This window comes from Podarcis filfolensis (assembly GCF_964270895.1).
Source record: "Podarcis filfolensis genome assembly, chromosome: 12".
NCBI lineage: Eukaryota > Metazoa > Chordata > Lepidosauria > Squamata > Lacertidae > Podarcis > Podarcis filfolensis.
The window spans coordinates 23,823,078-23,841,944 of NC_139614.1; the positions used below are offsets into that span (position 1 = coordinate 23,823,078).

General features: G+C 41.4%; 2 protein-coding genes across 7 annotated transcripts in view; both read left to right on the top strand.

Moving 5' to 3' along the window:
• The first annotated feature begins 839 nt into the window (after positions 1 to 839).
• LOC310745814 (uncharacterized protein) lies at positions 840 to 14,126 on the top strand. Of its 4 annotated transcripts, none has more exons than XM_083578931.1 (14): positions 840 to 916; positions 2,210 to 2,245; positions 4,324 to 4,372; positions 4,465 to 4,531; positions 5,537 to 5,587; positions 7,783 to 7,810; positions 8,075 to 8,105; positions 8,568 to 8,625; positions 9,456 to 9,486; positions 10,693 to 10,729; positions 11,088 to 11,123; positions 12,694 to 12,729; positions 13,295 to 13,322; positions 13,981 to 14,126. In XM_083578931.1, exons 1-14 carry the CDS (start codon positions 868 to 870, stop codon positions 13,993 to 13,995), a joined length of 552 nt encoding a protein of 183 aa, XP_083435057.1. In that variant the 5' UTR covers positions 840 to 867; the 3' UTR covers positions 13,996 to 14,126. The 4 variants fall into 4 exon arrangements, with proteins under 4 accessions (XP_083435057.1, XP_083435058.1, XP_083435056.1 ...); XM_083578932.1 differs by having other exon boundaries at positions 885 to 1,107; XM_083578930.1 differs by having other exon boundaries at positions 890 to 951; positions 2,209 to 2,245.
• Positions 14,127 to 14,853: 727 nt separating this feature from the next.
• The window catches only part of GSDME (gasdermin E), a 28,458-nt gene continuing 24,444 nt past the window's right edge, over positions 14,854 to 18,867 (top strand). Inside the window, exons 1-2 of one of the 3 annotated variants that reach the window (XM_083578726.1) lie at positions 14,854 to 15,004; positions 16,806 to 16,843. The gene's annotated coding sequence lies outside the window, so the exon portion shown is untranslated. Of the gene's footprint in view, positions 15,005 to 15,389; positions 15,650 to 16,805; positions 16,844 to 18,867 lie in introns of those variants that run through there. The other 2 variants (XM_083578727.1, XM_083578725.1) reach the window with 2 other exon arrangements.

Sequence of the window (18,867 nt, forward strand, 5' to 3'; positions counted from 1 at the left end):
AGGATTCATACTTTTTGTATACATGAGCAAAAAAGGCCCATCTGTTGCAATAGTTGGTAGATATTACTTTGGTAAATTGGACTCTTGGACTATGACACCTGGTGGCTGAAATAAATAACTGACACAAAATTCTGAATTTGTTCATGAGTAGATCTTGCAGCCAAGCAACCTCTCTACCAAATCTCTCATTACTGTATTATCATAGTCCATTGAAGTTATTTCTTTAGCTAAACCTTCCTGGAATGCTGAAACAACAGAACCCATTGGGTTGTATGTATCCAGTGCTTTTTTTCTGGGGGGACGCATACCCCTAAAATTTTTGTGAATTTTGTACTTTTGTCCATTTACTGTATTTATTTTCCCTGATCTCAACTATAAAATGGTAATTTTCTTGAGTCGAAATGCGAGTACCCCTGAACATTTTTTTAAGGGGGAAAAAAAACCATTGGTTGTACTGTATATCTGAGGTGCAAGTAAGAGAGATTCCTTTGGGGGTGATTCCTTTACAAAGAAATGAATATCAAGAGGGTTTTGTTGTTTTTTCCTTCCAAACATTCGGGAAGAAGAAGATAATAATTCCAAGGGCGCTTGTGATTCAGGCATTTGTGATCTAACTCGTAGTCCGTTCAAATCTACCAGTCAAAATCCCCAACGATTTTCAGTGGCAGGTAAGGCGGCACTGATTTCAACAGGACTTCCCCCCGGACTGACCTAGGAAACCCCGCTGCCCAGGTGCGTGGCTGCGCGTGCGCAGTTGGTATGACAGCGCGTGAGCCCAAGGCGAGACCGTTGGAGCCAGACGTCCCTCCCACGCCCGGCTACTAACGGGCTTTTAACGCTCGCCTGGACCTGCTCCGCCCCGCGCGCATGCGCACCTCTGGCTTGAGAGGCGCGGGAAGGCGCCGTGGAGAAGCTGGTGGGCGGGGCAAAGAGAGAGCGATACTCTGTCCGGGGGCGTGGAAGGGAATAATAGCAGCGGCTAATCCACGCTCTTCCACCTCATGGTCCCCTTCTTTATTTTTGTGGTCCCCTTATTTTATTTTACAAGACACTTTCAGAAAGGCAGAGAGAGCTTTCGAAATAGAGGGCGGTAGGGGGACATGGAGGGTGAGAGGAAATTTATTATTATTATAACGCATGGATTTCCCCTTATTAACTTTATCAATATGGGCTTGTTTAAGCCAAAAAAGGGGTAAATCCATTAAGGAATGCAGTACAATATGAGATCATCACTCCCCGAACTTTAGAGCATGGGAAGTCACCCAGAGATACATAATTTGGCATACAATTTGGCTTTTTTATTGTATTATAATTTGGAATGTTTTAATGTGGATTTTGTTGGATTGTTAAAATGGAATATATATATATATATATATATATATATATATATGGGGTGAAATCCTTAGGGCTAAATGGGGCTGCATTTTTACGCACCCCCCCAAAAAAGAAGAGAACACCCTGAGGTACATGAAATGATTCTCCCCTCACTTTCCTGGAGCTGAGGAGAAGGGCATATCATACCTCATTCAATTCACCTCACCTTTATGGATTTAAAAGGTTTCAGCCCCAACTTGCCACCTGCCAAAGGGCCTCCAAGGCAGCCGGCATGAAGAGTGGTTGGTGCAACTCAGCCTGGTGTGTGGACTGTATATATAATGAAATTATTGTTATAAGTGACAAAGCATTATACTAAATTTAAGGCAAAGTTCTCTCCTCCCCCTGACTTTTGATGTGCTTTTATTTATGGTGAAGTAGGGGTTTATTTGTTTATTAAATTTGTATACCTCCCTTCATCAGTAGAGCTTAGGGCGGTTCACAACTGAAATTAGTGATTGTAAATGAGGGGAGAGGGATTTATTCCAGATTAATTTGCAGAGTGCATGGGGCTGTGACCTTTTTGTAATTGTATCACCATATACAGAGACAATGTTATCTGATATCTAATCCGGATTCTGTACATGGAGATAGTTTCTTCTTCTTTGTTGCTCACTGCCCATTGTTCAGCTTAGTTATAAAGTTGCTATTCCACCCCCCCTCCAAGTGCAGTTAATAACTTGTCTTGACTATATATAAATTAGGATATCAATGCTCCTACACATCTTGCAAGCATTTTAAGGATTGCAAGATGTGTGAACAATAATAGTCTTTAGCTGTAGGTTGTGTCTTATCAGGTTTGACCTGATGGCTTCATGTTTATTCCTGGTTCCAGGTTTTTCTTTTAAAATGCCACTAATTGAGAAACAAGGTAAGAGAGACTTATTTAATGCTACTTTTTAGTATGGTGAATACTAAAGTGATCAGATATGCATCATGAACTGTTAATTTCTTAAAATGGTTGATTTCTCCACTCTAGTTATGTCCCAGTGGAAGGTACTTTTGCAGGGCAAAATGTGATACCATCAGATAATATCTGTTGTTCCATGTATATTCACCATAAGAAGGGCCACTGTTGCAAGCAAAGAGTGTTTATAAATATAGAATTGTACTGTGGTGAGTGTTTTGCTAGTTGATTAACAGCTCTGGCAATAATTTTAAGAGCTATTTTATTTGTGTGTATGATATCTTCTCATTTATAGGCATCTTTTAAAGCTCCCCTTGGGTAACCCTTAAGCCTGTTGCCAGGTATTGTGAAGGATTTCTGTAAAAGAGATCTTATTTGGAAGACGCACTGTGTGCAGGGCACCCCGAGCTGCCCTCTTTATATATTTGTGGCCAGGGAGAGGTGGAAAATACTGTTAAGTATGTATTTATTACTCCATGCATAATTGTCCTAGGGATAGATTTCTCAGTGTGAATCTTCAGAATTTCCTTTTTGAATGGTAGGAAGAAAAATTGCACTTGCTGATGGATATACTACATATAAGGTTTCTACATTTCCTTTAAGAGCACAACAGATTAAACAAAATTTCATTTTACAGCATGGGTTCCAGTGTGCTAGGGACTGGTTATGCTAAAATGTACCTCAACTAACACTGTATTTTTGTGATGATCAATAGCTTTTAGCAAATAAATTTGACTGAGTGATAAGGAATTGTAAGTCTATCTGAAAATATTGTATTTAGAACATACTGGCCCATGGCAGTGATCTATTAACACAACAGCAGCAACAGCAGCACAATAACAAGTCTGCTAATGGTGGTTAACTAGGTGTCTCAAAGTCATTCACAATTGGGGTTTCATATTAATATCAGACACTTTTGACCGCTATGACCCAATTTCACAAGATGTTGAGAAAGAGCACATTCTGAAAGTCTATTCTGAGTGGAACCATTTGCGATACAGATTTGAATGATACCCCATGTTAGCACCTCACTGCATGTGAAAAACTAGTGCATTAAGGACCAAAGTTTTAGCCTAGCCATAAAACATTCCATGTATGCTTTATGCAGGGAAATTATCAGATTTTTGTCATTTTCCTGCATTTTGAAGTAGAACAATCTAAGACAGTACCACATGCTACTTCTGCAAATGATGGGCCGCACTGTACAGTCTCTGGAGATGAGGGATAATTGCTGCTCAGCTATAAAGGTCTATCCTGCAATCTGTCTTCCTATTTTAAAAATCTATTGATCCTGATAGTGAGTGGAAATGTATTCCAAGTGTTGGTTCTTCCAGATATGATAATTTAAGGAAAGGGCGCTCTGTATGTAAACTGCCCTAGAATCTCTTCTTAATGGTGGTCTATAAATTTTTCACAGAAATAAATGTAACATTGAATGATCATGTTCCAAAGGAACTTCCAAAATGATCCATATGACCTGGTTCCATAAAATTGCTAAGGTGTGTGTGTATTATTATTTGAAAATGGCAAAGCAACTAATATCAAAACTGGCAGATATGATAAACTGAAATACACTGTAGAACAGAATTAATCAAATAGATGACATTCTTGCCCCCCACAGGAAGTATTGTGCATCAAACCGAGCACGTCCCTTTGCAATTTTCTGCAAGCAGAGCTTCTGAATTTCAATTGTATTTGGCATAAAATGGTCTGATTCATGCTGGTAATTTCTCATCATGCTAATCATCAACATTCTGCAACTGTTTCTTAACATCCTGGCCTCCTTCCGTGACATTTTGCCACCATTCCCACAAATTTAATTCTTTATTAGCACTTTGCCCTCACTGATATTCTTAAATGTTTTTATCTTGTAAACTCCACTCTATCTCATAGATCTGAGTGGGGGTTAATATATTCAGTATTATATGCAGATGCAGTGATGAGCTAACTTATGTAAGCAAGTAGTACAGACACAAATATATTTGTCTCTAATTACCTGTTTGTGATAGTATAACCTACCATCTCTGCATGTTTAACCATAGAAAATAGTGAGCAGATGCTAGTGAAAAATGAAACCTATCTGCAGATTTTGTAAGTACTCCCATTTGAAAGATTGATGCCTTTTAAAAATTAAATTGTATGAAAATTAAAATTCATTATAAAAATGGATTTTTTTATTTAAGAAAAAACAAGGATCAGAGAAAGAGGCTTGTACATGAAATCTGCACCTTTTTGGACAGCAGCCAATCTGTAAGTAATTTATGAAACAAATCTTGCCCATGAAAATGAAAACTGTGTATATGCAGGTAAGGAATGTCTTATGGAGCAATGCTTAATTTTATGGGTGCCCTTTAATTTTCCCTGTGTCTTTGTGTTGTGTGAGAGAGGGTTGTATCTGCTCAGAGTAGATGCCTAAGTTAATAATGTCTGTTAATTTCAGTGGGTCTACTCTGAGTAAAAGTAACACTGGATACAACCTAGAGAGTGTCTTCTTTGAAATAGTTGGTAAAGCCCACTTACATCTCTTTTCAAAATGTAGGTTCTGCCAAGAACTTTCACCCACTGGCTTTTACTGTACATGCAGTTACTCCATTATTAGCATAATATGTTTGGCGTATACTCTGAGACACTATTATTGTACCACATAGTCTAGGACTGTGTGCTCATGAATCCTGGCTCAAACTGAGCCCTTGGAGCTGCCTATGGCTTCCTTGAGGTAAAGAGTCAATGGGCCACATTTTAAAGCTGCCATAAAATTTGGACTTTTGGGGAAATGGATCGTGTCTGTTTTGGAAGGCTGTCGCCAATACTAAACAAATTAAGCAACATTGCTACTTAAAGCAATCCTAACCATGTCTACTCACAAGCAAGTCCTGTTGAATTAAATGGAGCTAACTCCCAAGTAAGGGGGGTTAGTGTTGCAACCTAAATTATTCCACAACTTATTCAGAATTTAGTTTAAAAAAAAAAAATATTTAAGTGCCTGCAAAAAAAGAAAAAGATAATAATAATCTACATGCTTGGTCACATGTACCTATATATCAGTTGAAAGCCTAAGCAGTGGATGTTTCTCAGAATATGTCAGAAGCAAGTTTGGAACTGCCAAATTCCACGTATAAAGCAAAGAGCAACCATTAAGACCATTAAGTGGAAATGCAACACTTATCTGAGAAAAGCAAACCTGAGCTTTGAGATATGTTACTTGGACTGCAACAATAATATTTTGTTTGGTTGTGTCTTTGTTTGTTTGTTTAGGTCCAGGAGATTGATGCTCTGAGAACAGAAAATAGGAAGCTAAAAAATGCGGTACCTATCTGGCATTTTATATACATTTATGGCTGGCTTAAAGCCTGTTCCTATGCTTCAGTGTCAGGATTGGAGGTGGTTGTCTCAATCAGAACTTTACTCCATTTGATGGCATGGGTTTGGTGGCCAGAAATAATCCCTTGCTTGAGTTCTGAATTAAATATTAGCTACAGAGGTAATTTATGCCAGTTCATAGGATCTAAGGCAGTAGTTCCCAATCCCCCACCTAACAGACCTCTTGAAAATAGCTGAGGTACTTGGCGGACCACTTAATGACTTTTCTGCCTGTTGTAGCCATTCTGCCAAGTGCTGTCTGATTTTTAATTGCATTTTAATTGCTTTTATTTCTTACATATTGTATTTTAGTGTATTACAATTTGAATTCCATAAAATCCAAATTGTAATACAACAAAAAATAAGAAAAATTAAAAAATCAATTAAAAATCAAAATGAATATGTTGTTCAATCAATGTGCCATGTACTGTTTTCAACTACAAATCAATTAACATGCCACACACCACCTGAATGAAGCTCGTGGACTACTGATGGTCCATGGACCACAGTTTTGGAACCCTTGATCTAAGAGGAAATATATCCTACACCTCAAATCTGCCGGTTTTGGGCAAGATGTTGGAGCATGTGGCTTCTCGACTTCAGGTACTTTTGGATTATTCCAGTCTGCTTTGGAGATGGAAGCAGATTTGGTCATGCTGGTGGATGGCTTCTGCTGGGAAATAGATGCAGAAAGTGCTACCCTGTTAGTTCTTTTGGACCTCTCAGTAACACTTCAAGTCATTGAAGATGGCATCCGTCTAAGTTGTTTATATGGGTTGAATTTAGGATGCATGTTATTCTTCCAGTCCTTCCTGGATAAGCAGCCATAGAAGGTGGTGTTGGGGAGCTACTGTTCCACTCCATGGCCACTGAGGAGCCACAAGGCTGATGCTTTTTTAACGGTTGCAGGAAGTCATCTAGAGGTTTGAAGTGTCATCAGTATGTGGATGACACCCAGCTCTGCATCTCATTTCTATCTTCCAATCCCAGGAAGGCTGCTGAGCTCTTGAATGGGTTTCTGGAAGCAGTTTTGGTGGGGATGAGGGCAAACAAGCTGAGGCAGGGTGGCGTGTCCCATTTTGCAGCTTGAGGCAAAACTGGAAGTGCCTCCCCATCCTACTGCCACCACACCACCTCACTGAAGCATCCCTTACCTAGGTTGTATAGCATCATCTCGACCTAAATTGGCTCCAATGCCAGTACCACTTCTCTGCTGCTGGCAGAAGCAATGGGGCATGGGTGAGCTGGCTCTGACCTGAGGCTTAATCCAGATAAAATGGAGGTATTTTGGTAGTGAAACTGATTGCTCTGGAATGAGGTTTACAGTTTATCTTTGATGGGGTTGCAGTCTCCTTTAAACACCAAGGATTCAGTTTGGTAGTTCTCTTGGACTCAGCACTAACAGGATAAGCTCAGCTGGTGGTGGTAGCCAGGAGTGCTTTTTTGCAGCTTAGGCTGGTTTGCTAACTGCAGCTTTATCTGGAGAAGTTAGACATTACCTTGGTTATCCATGTGCTAGCCGTGTTCTGGCTGGACTACTGTAATGCACTCTGTGTAGAGCTGCCTTAAAATACAGTTCGGAAACTTCAGCTGATACAGAATGCATCATGTGGATCATGTGATACCAATACTGTACTAGTTGCAGTAATTGCTGGTGTGTTTAGGAGCTCAATTTAGAGTTCTGTTTTAACCATTAAAGCCCAAAATGAATTGTGTCCAAGTTATCTGAAGGATTTCCTCCCCCCCATACCAGTCTGCATGTATTTTAATATTCTTACATACCCACTTCTGAGAGCAATTAGGTTTGTAAGCATGAGGGAAAGGATCTTTTATGCTGTGACCCACATTGCTGAAATTACCATATTTACTAGTTGATCACTTCAGGAGTTTGGGAAAGTCCTCAGACCCACTTGGTTTTGTCTGCTTTTTCTTGAGGTGATCTGTGGATGGCTTTTGCTGTAGTTATTTACTGTATTTTGTGGGATGGGATGCTTGTTGATTTTTAGTGGTTAATTATTTTGTTCTACTGTATTGTGTTTTATTTTTTTCCTCTTAAAGGAAGTGGGTTACAATATTTAAAATAGATTAAATAGCATGTAAACATTTTGATCTAATACTGTTCTAATTCTTTTCCACATTAGAACTCCCGGCTGCGTTATAAAACAAAAGGTATGTATTTACAAAAGTAAACCCATTGAGGAGCATTCTTAGGGAAGCAGCATATTTTATTTTGTGACAGGCAATAAGGCGATAAGGATGAAGATATATTCAAACAAGTAAGCAGGTTTCAAAGAGTAGGTGGTTTGTGGGTAAGAGAACAGGTAACATTTGTAGTGATTATTGCAATACCATGTTGGGGGGGTACTTTTATCTTAATATAGCAACTAAAATTCCACTTGCAAGGAGCAGAATTATATTTTTCTTTCTTCTTAGATTGGGCCCTAAAGAAAGAAGAATATGAAAAGTAAGACATGATATGTTAACGCGACATTTTAAACAAAAGACTGTGGTTGCATCTAAACTTCCACCATTTTGTGGATATGATTCAATACACCTGGAAATTGAGGTTGCACAGTTGAAGTAAATTTAGCATTCTTGCACAACAACCACCTCTCCCCCCCCCCCAAAAAAAACAAAAAAAATACTCTGGATTTTTTATGATAAGTGACAGGGAAATGTATGGAACTGTGTGGGATAAGACTGACAATGAACAACATCATAGAACTTCTGTGCATTTCAGAACAGAAAGATCACACATACACGGGCTTGTGGTCTGTCAGCCTCCGCCATTAGACTAGCAGCTTGTGAATGCACATTTTATATTTGCTAACCATTTTGGTTAGCATCCGTCACATGATAAAGAGTAGCTTTTAAATGTAAACATATGAATATGAATTTGTGCTTGTATTCTGATTTACTTTCAAAGTGAGATTGAGAGGCTTTCGGGTGAGATATCAAATTACTTGAATGTCACAAACTTCTGGGTGAGTATAAATTATTTCAGGGGTGGTATATATGCTTCTGAAAAAGTGGTATCTGATACATAAAGATCAAGTCATTGGATTGTATTCATTGCTGTGCCATCAGAGTTCCAGTGATGCAATAGGACTTCTGTTTGCTCTTCTCTCCTTGCCCCTCTCCCCAAATCTGCTCCAGAAGGTCTCCCAACCTAATTTTGAGAGTGCACAGAGGGCAGGAAAGGGAAAGAAGGTTCATTTGTTTGCATGAAAATTCCTTGCCCCACTGGAGCTGTAGCATTGGATACAGCCAATAGACTGGCCCAATCTTGCTAAAGTAACCCATTAAAACAAGGGAGCAAATAATAATAACTATGGACTTTCCATAGTACTTAATCATTACTACTTTAAGCTTGTTGAATCTAGAGAATGGCAGAAGCCCTGGCCATGAATTATATACATTTGTTGCTCTTTACAGATACAGTATTAGAAAATGTTTTGAAGTTTAATTCTCCAAATGCAACATTCGTTCTTGGCTTATTATATGCTCTCTGCTGAATTTTTATGCTGATTTTTTTCTGCTTTGTGTATGTGTGTTCATACATGGATAGTGATATTTTTATGTTTTGTTATTGTATTCCATCCTAATAGTTTTGTATGTGTATGATTTCTTACTGAAGGGTGTCCTGCAAAAAACAAAACAAAACCCTTCCACAATCTAATAAACAAATAAAACTAGGATTGGAAAGATTGGGGGAGTGACATGTCATATATCACTTTCCATTACACTTTTCATTAAAAAGATGTTTTACTTGGTTTGCTAAAATATCAGTTAGATTGTGTCTTTCTTTTTTTAGTATGAAGAGTCTGAGCTTCTCAACAGCCAAGGTGTGTTGTTTAAGTGATTGTAAAGGACATTGATGTTTATTATACGTTTGCTTACTTTTATGTTAGTCTGTATGTCCTTCCTAGTGATCCTACTGTGTTAAGGTGCCAAAATTTCACATTATTATACTAAATATTTTGACACATTGTAATCAGCAATAAGAGGGGAAATTCAAACTGAACCTTCATATGATATAAAGGCTAAACCTTGATTCTGAACTACAGTGATTTACAGTAGTAGTAGTAGTAGTAGTAGTAGTAGTAATAATAATAATAATAATTATTATTATTATTATTTATTTATACCCCCACCCATCCAGCTGGGCCTCCCCAGCCACTCTGGGTGGCTCCCAACAGATTAAAAACAGAATAAAACATCACACATTAAAAGTTTCCCTAAACAGTCCCTCTGAAGGAGCAGGTATGCAGGTTAGAGGTACGTCTGGATCCATTGCTGTCACTTGAGACCCAGGTGGCCTCAGTGGCGAGCAGTGCCTTCCACAGCTTTAGCTGGTAGCCCAGCTTTGCCCCTATTGGGACAGGGGTAGCCTAAATTTTATGCTCTGGTAATCTCTAGGTTAGATCATTGCAATGTGTTATATGTGGGGCTGCTTCTGAAGACAGTTTAAAACTGCAGCTGGTGCAGAATTCAGTAGCCAGTGGCAACACAGTTTGAACATATAACACCAATCCTAGCCTGACTGAACTGGGCATCAATTACTTTCTAGGCCCAATTCAGAGTGTTGGTTTTGCCTTATAAGGCCTTAAATGGCTCAGGACCGCAATACCTCAAGGACTGCCTCTCCCCATATGAGCCAACCAGGACCCTGTGATCATCATCTGAGGATGTTCCTTATGTGTCTCTCCACAAGAGGTCCAGAAGGTGGCAACACAAGAATGATCCTTTTCTGCAGTGGCTTCCTGTCTGTGGAATGCTTTCCTCAAGGAGGCTTGCTTGGTGCCACCATTGTATATCTTGTCTAGGGCATGATAAAGTGACTAACAAATTTAATAAATAAAATAAAGTCTTTGGCACTGGTTAAGATCCCTGGAATTCTTTCCATCTTTTCTAACGTTAGATGCTAGAAGTATCCTCCATCTTATTCACTTGCTGGCCGATACAGCAAGTTTTAGACTGTTAGACCAAGCAAAGAGATATTGAAAGATTCCCAGGTGTGCATGTGTATAACATAATATTCAATTTTACAGATAAAAGAATTCTAAGTGAACCTAGAAAACATGCCAGGTGAGGGCTTGACTTTTTCACCCCATTATCTACTTACAGAAAGTTGTTCTAAGTAAATGACTGTGTATGAAGTCTGGTAATATATTTTCTTTAAAATTCAGTTATTTTAGCTAAAATACTGCAGCCACACTGCTTAACAAAAGACTATAAAAAAAATATTCAGTGAGTTCTCACTTGTCTGTGGACATATTTTTCGTATCTGCCTAATTGAAACACAGTTTTAATTAGAAAATGCCTTTTCCCTTTGAGCTCTTTCCCCCTTGAGCTATGTACCTGAATAAACTATCTGCTATTTTTTACATGTAAATCAATATCTGTGACTTTTTAAATGATAAGATTTTCATTTGAATATCCACAGCACTCAGACAGAGGGTGCTTTTGTGCTGGAGAAGAGGTAAGGGCAACTGCATAATTTAGTTTGTTTTGAAATTGCTTGTATGTGAAAGGCATATCCCTGGTGGAGTTTCCCCAAGGAATTAATGCTAATTTGACTAAAAAGAATAAGATGATCCCTGTTTAGAAGCATGCTACGCATTTGCCACTTTCGCATAGTGCAGAGTGTGTATGTACAAATGCACTAGCATATTCTACTGGAATATTTATTAACTAAAAGGGAATGGTTAAGGAACCTGAAAATAACACAGCTTCTATTTAAACACCATTCCAGGTAATGGCAGGGTACATGCAGTTTCACATTCTCCTATGAAGTAGATGCACATTTATGACTATGTGGGATACAGAATCACTACATTTATTTGTTTTTGGCTAACTGACATCATTGCTTACCAGCTTCTTGAGGCATTTTATGTAGCCAATTGCTATAGCAATTACTTATCTCATTTGATTAGTTCTTGTTTAATGAACAATAACATCAAAATAAGTTTCTTAAGAGGCCTCTGTTACCAATGCCAGTTCCTCGAAGTACCTAAACATGAGGGGTTGCCAACTGCTACTCTACAATTCTTCAGAGTATAAATATAGAGGTACCAAAGACCAAGTTTTTTTATTATTATTATTTTCAGAATTGTATCACCTGCTTTTTTTCCTTCAAAAAGCAGTCAGTCAAAGCAGCTAAGAAGTACAAAAGCAAGAGTGATTCAACCGTTAAGATACAAATCATCAAATTAAAACATCAGCAAAAAATGACATAAGGAACAGCACTAACATAGAACCAACAACATATTGCTTTAAAAAAGAGTGTTTTCAATGCTGGTGGGATATAAATATATGACTACAACCTAACTTATTGAGCAGGGATTTCCATATATGAGGTACCACCACAGAGAAAGTCCTCTTGCATATGGTCATCAGTTTTGTCTTAGAACACATGCAAGATGCAGGGGTGGTTAGATTGGCTCCTGCCAAGGGCCCAGGCATAGAGTGAAGTCAGCCTGCTCGCCTGTCTGTACACTTCCAGGGCCACTCCTTTGCTGCTCTGGGTGGCCGGATGAGGCGTACAGGCTCCTCAGGCAAGGGCACAAGGTACAGAGCGGGGGAGCACCGATACAGCTCCTTGCCAAGGGCACCAGGGAGCCAAGTTTTACCCAGACATGGGTAAAACAGCTGATCTTAAATGGTAGATCTTAAAGTTCACATAAGAGGAGACAGTCAAGCAGATTGACCCCGTGCTATTTAGGGCTTGGTAAGTAATAACCAAGACAATGAACTGCACTCTTTTGACGTAAAGAATATGTAACAAACTTCCACAATTAAATGCTTAGAATCATACCAGATATGAAATTGGTACAGGCTGCAATCCTATACCAATTTACCTGATAGTATGCCTCAACAGGACTTAATTCTGGTTTGATATGTATGGGATTGTACTATAACTGCAGGATTGACCCCTTGTTCATTTGGGGACTGTGGTATATGAGGAAGAAAGATTAAATCTTTCCTCCTGCTGTAGTCATGACAAAACTCACTCACTTGAAGGTTAATTTTGCTTTTATTCCATCCCACAGAACTGTTGAAACTCAGACTGGAGAAGATGGCTCTAGGTATCATACAGTGAAAAATTAATTCTTCTTTAAAACATTAATTTGATTCTCTGTGTACTTAAAATTAATGAAGTGAGGGGGTCACTAAATAATTCAAGTACTTTGCGAATAGTAACTCTTTGGATTTTCCGTGAGGGTGACAAGGATTATCCTTTGTGGATTTGAAGGACAAGTTGCTACCCACTGACTTAGTTTGAGAAAATTTCTGAGACTTTCATATTCAAGTCAGAATGGTCGCTGTGGACAGGCAACTTTAGTGACAATAATGTGATGATACAGTGTAGCTATTGTGGTGTGGGGCATCCAAAACCAGCTAAATGTTGAGGCCTTAAGAATTTTGCACCAGTCCTTACATGGCCACAAGTGTGCTCTGACCTGAATAGGAGAACAGGACACCTCTTATCACTCCCACTTTCTACCTTTTACCTCATTGTGGGAGTGACACAATCCACAATCTGGAATTCAAGATTGACTCTCCAGCGAGTATGTATAGGATTGCAGTCATAAAGTGGTGGACCACATCACAGATTATGAACCTGATCTGTTATTATTTTCCCCGATTTAGCTATGTTGTTGAAGACTCATTATCACAGGTAAGCAAAGTGTCTGGGGCTAGGTGGGCAGCTGCTGTGCAATTCTTATACCTTAAATCCAAACACATTGGACATAGAAAGTCATGCTGATTCTCTGCCGAACAATTTCTTTAATCTAAAATCTGATCTGCCCACTTTTTACAGCCATACCAGTCAGCTTGAAAATTTAGCTGTTTTTGCAACTTCCTGTGGTGGCGGCAAGCTGGAATCTTGTATTTGCAGTGTTTCTGTGTTTCTGTTGTGTTTGTCACTGCCTGTAGAAGAGTCCTCACCTATATTAACAATATGAAGCAAACACAGGATTGAGTATTTCACATTTTATTCACTTTAGTTTATTGTACTTATATCTTATGTATTCCCCCTTGATGCCTATTTATCCAACTATTAAAATTAGTCAGTAAATACAAATAGTGAATTGTATCCAACTAACTCATACTCAGAGTAAACCTGAAATCAATGCATATGACTAACTTAAATCCATTGATTTCAATATGTCATATGACTTAAGTTGATAAAACCCAGTATATTTGGGGGGTGGGGGGGTGGTAATCACAACAGCTGCTTACTCTAGGTGTTTATTGGTTGAAGTGGACTTTTTTTGTAGAAATGCTTAGAATATATTTTTTAAAAACCTATTCATCTAATATTCTCTTTGCAGGATGAGTTTGAATAGCAGAAGTCCAGTGTGGTGTAACAATAACCTATTTGAGTGCTGGAGAGCTTTCATGTTTGACATTTTAAATTTTGGTGAACCATATTAAAATATTTATAGCTATATGCCAAATAAAGATATTTTAATCCTGCTATAGTTTGAGTTAGTATAGTTATTATTAATAAATTGTTGGTGTGAAAAGCATCAAAGGTATCTGTCTTCACTTGGACAAAATTGCATTTCTTCTGGTGCAGTTTAGAGATTGTTTATCAATACAATAAAGCATCACATAGGCATTGGGTCCATAGGGGCTATGCATGATCTCTACCACTTGTGGATAGGGGCAGCAGCTGCATGTTCTACTGAAAGCCACTCCTAAAGACTGAAATGCAAAACGTACAGTCTGTGACTGCATTGAAATACATGCAGAGTAGGCACTTTGATTACTAACAATTCTAATTGCAATAGGTTAATAGTGGATTCAGGGAACCATTGTCTCTATTCGAGGTCAAACAGGAGAGTTAGGATTGCTTTTGACATCATTCGAATATTTTCCCCTCCCTCGCATATGAGAAGCCCCTTCCCATTCCATGCTGGCCAGACTGACAACTGTTTTTAGAGTGCTTCCTAATGGGTGTTTATTGTAGAATGGGCGCGCCTCAAACGTGTGCATCTTTTACAGCGCATATTGTTGCCATCAAATGCCAGCCTGTCTCTCTCTCTCCCTCCCCCCCCCCATTTAATTTAATTTACCATCGCAGGAAGTAGCCTTAGTTAACCCCAAGAAATCGGTGCAAATCCACCCTTTCCCTATCTCTACGCCCGCCCTTTGTCCTTGCACGCGCTCTTCCCTTTTCCTAGCCAGCGGCATACTGGGCGGGGCGGGAGGGCGTGGCCCCCGCCGGACTGGGCGTCGCGGCCTGGAGTGAGAGGCAGGCGCAAACAATGAGTTGCAGTCCAGCTGCGCGGAAGAGGGTCGCGCAGACGTCGGGTTCGCGAGCGGCGGCGCGCGGGCGAACGCGGAGCAGCCGTGAGTAAAGGGCCCTCCTCCGCGCGAAAAGTCTCCACAGCTTCTCCCCCCCCCTTCGCCTCTTCTGTCGCTCGCGGCGTTCTGCCTTGCTTTCTCTCCTGCGCTCCCTTCGTGTAACGCCCCACAGCCCTCCCTTTCGAAAGCCTTGCCTTAAAAAAGGAAAACGACGACAAATTCTGGACGTGGGTCCGTCTCTCCCGCACCTCAGGTTCCTCAGGGCTCGCGCAATAAGAACGCAAAAGAGCCCCACCGTTTGAAGGGCAAGGCTGCTGAGATTGCAGCCCTTGGACCTTGTCTCCTCAGAGGGAAGCCTTCCTCCCAGGTCAAGGGGCTTCACGCTGCAACCTCCAGTTCCCCACAAGTGGAAGTCCACAAGCGGGTATAAAGCCAGCAGTGGAGGAGACGGCTATAGATGGCCACTACTGGCCATAGTGGCTAGACTCTGGCTCCACGGCCAGAGGCAGCCGTGCCTCTGAAGACCAGTGGCTGGAAACCACAGGAGGCGCGAGGGCTCTCCTTTGTGCTCAAATCCTGCTTGCACTTTCCCCTCAAGCACCTGGTTGGCCACCGTGGGGACGGGATGCTGGACTCATCCAGCAAGCTCTTATTATGTTCCCTCCTTGTTTGCTGCCCAACACCTGATGAGTAATATTGGCTAATGCATTGTTTGTTTTCCTCTTATTTTCTTGCCTATCTTCTGCCATGGAGCCAGCCCCGATGGGCAGGGTACAAATAATAAAATCATCAGCATTATTATCCCCTGAGGTAGTGTTTGTGTGGATCCCAGGTGGTCACCCATCCGGGCATTAACCTTCACAGCAGGGCCAAAACTAGACTTTATTTCACCTGGGTTCAGCTTGGCACCTGTCCCCTCCCCCCACATGCATTTGTGTACACACACACACACATAGGATGGAAGCCTCAATGGCATCCTTATGGAGACTTCATCTGGGGCACAAAACCCAGCTAGTCCCAGTAGCTACGGTACTGTACACAGACTGGTTTAGCTTCACCGAACTGGTGGCCTCGCGTGTCTCCAGATCATGTTGCAGTAGCCATTGATAAACTTGCTTTTGGGCTTTCCATTTCCTTTTAAAGTCATCCAAGGCCAGCAGCCATTGCCACATCATGCAATGGTCAATTCCCCAATATTAATTATGAATACTCTGAAGAGCTACCGGTACTTCCCTTTGTCTTTCCTGGAACTTCTGTGATGTAATTTCATCCTGTCTGCTACTCACCCCGCAACACTCTAGTATTGAAAGAGGAAGAGGGGGATCCTCTTTATCCATGTTCTCACGACTATACATAATTCTATAATGTCACGGCACCCCTAAAATCATTTAAAAGTGTTTTAGCTAGTTTTTGTGCCCTATGGACACTATATACTATATTCCATATTGAGTTGCTTCACCCTTTTCTTTTATACACATTCCTAAAATAGAATTGCTGTTAAAAAAAACCACCAACCTTCACACACACATGCACCATTCCCTCTTCCACCCACATATTGTATACCAGTGATATGTTTTCATGGGTCTTATTTATACACAGCCATGCTGATTTTTCAGACATGGTTTGTAGGCACACAACAGTGTTGGCCTCTTCCCCACACATAACTGTATAGCAGTGATGTAAACGATTTACATTTATCTGTATCCTGCCTTTCTTCAAGAAGCTCAAGGCGGTATACACAGTTTTGTTTATTTAAATACTTACCGGTATCTGTTGCCTTTCTTGCCAAGTTAATTTCTCTCTTTGCATTTCATTCACTCCGCGTTTGTTCTTCACAACAACACAGTGAGGTCTGAGAGATAGTGACGGCCCCAAAGTTACCAGGTGAGTTTCATGACTGAAGTTGTGGGTGCAGTTTTCATTAACAATTGCCCAACAATATACTCTGCTCTGATTAGTCTTTCTTTTGTCTTCTGCCATCAATGCATTTCCACTTCAGGTTTCCTTGTAAATGCAACTGCATTAAGTATTGGTAGGTTTCAATCACTTGTTACCACATTTTTAAGTATAGCAGTTTGGCTGGCATTACTGGGACTTGTATAAGTGTTTTACTATCCTCTCCTCCCCTGCGCCACAAGATCCTACATATGATTACTCAAAAATAAGCTCCACTTAGTCCAATGGGGCTTATTCCCAGATAAGGTGGTGGACTCTCCTTCATTTGAGGTTTTTAAAAAGTGTTTGGATGACCATCTATCAAAGATTCTTTAGCTGTGATTGTTTAGCAGTGACATTGCAGGGGGTTGAACTAGATGGGCCCCTTCCAACTTTACAGTTCTACCATTCAAAACGAGAGAAGTCTTCATCTGTTACAGCCTTCTCTCACTCTGCAAATCATTTGAAATGTCTGTAAAATTTGGAACCAATTCATACACAGTGGTGCCCTGCAAGACGAATGCCTCGCTAAACGAAAAACCCGCAAGACGAAAGGGTTTTCCGATTTTTAGCGGCTTCGCAAGACAAATTTCCCTCTGGGCTTGCTTCGCAGCGCTTCTCCTCTGTTCCCGGGGCTTGCGGTGGGAGGAGGGTTTTTCCTCCCCACCGCCAACATTCAGAACAGCATTCTGAATGTTGGCGGTGGGGAGGAAAGCCCTCCTCCCACCGCAAGCCTTCAGGACAGGTCCGGGAACAGAGGGGAAGGCGTGCAGCGCTTCTCCTCTGTTCCCGGACCTGTCTTGAAGACTTGCGGTGGGAGGAAGGTTTTCCTCCCCACCGCCAACATTCAGAAGGCTGTTCTGAAGGCTGGCGGTGGGAAGAAAAGCCCTTCTCCCCTACCAGCCTTCAGAAGAGTTCCCGCAGGGCTGCCTAGGCTGTGGATAGCAGCCTGCTGCCCCGCGCGAGGGGCGCTCTGCTTCAGAGCGCCCCTCACGCCGGGCAGACATCCGCAGCTTGGGGAGCCCTGCAGGAGTTCCCCGCAGGGCTCTCCAAGCTGCGGATAGCAGCCTGCTGCCCCGCAGAGCACCCCTCGCGCAAGAGCGCCCCTCGTGTGGGGCAGCAGGCTGCTATCCGCAGCTTGGAGAGCCCTGCAGGGAACTCCTGCAGGGCTCCTCAAGCTGCGAATGTCTGCCCCGCGCGAGGGGCGCTCTGAAGCAGAGCGCCCCTCGCGCGGGGCAGCAGGCTGCTATCCGCAGCTTGGAGAGCCCTGCGGGGAACTCCTGCAGGGCTCCCCAAGCTGCAGATGTCTGCCCCGCGCGAGGGGCGCTCTGCTTCAGGCTGCTATCCGCAGCCTAGGCAGCCCTGCGGGAACTCTTCTGAAGGCTGGCGGCGGGAGAAGGGCTTTTCTTCCCACCGCCAGCCTTCAGACAGACTGTCCCCGGACCTGGTCTGAAGGCGGTCTCCATAGGAACGCATTAATTGATTTTCAATGCATTCCTATGGGAAACCGTGCTTCGCAAGACGAAAAACTCGCAAGAAGAAAAAACTTGCGGAACGAATTAATTTCGTCTTGCGAGGCACCACTGCATTTATTTTTGAGGTGCAGTAAAGTTCATGTGGGGATGACAGAGGATGAGATGGTTGGATGGTGTTCTTGAAGCTACCAGCATGAGTTTGATCAAACTGCGGGAGGCAGTGGAGGACAGAAGTGCCTGGTGTGCTCTGGTCCATGGGGTCACGAAGAGTCGGACACGACTAAACGACTAAACAACAACAACAAAAGTTCATGTGATGTCTTGACCACTTCATTTTCACCTCTGAAAATAAGGAGCAGTTTGTGTGAAAAATAAACTGTTCCTAAGAGCACGAGTGTATTACGTCGATTAAAAAACAGTTATTTCATTCAGGACTACTGTAGCTTTTCAGCTGTAGGGAATTTTGCACAAATGGCTCCCTGTGTGAAAATAAAAAGT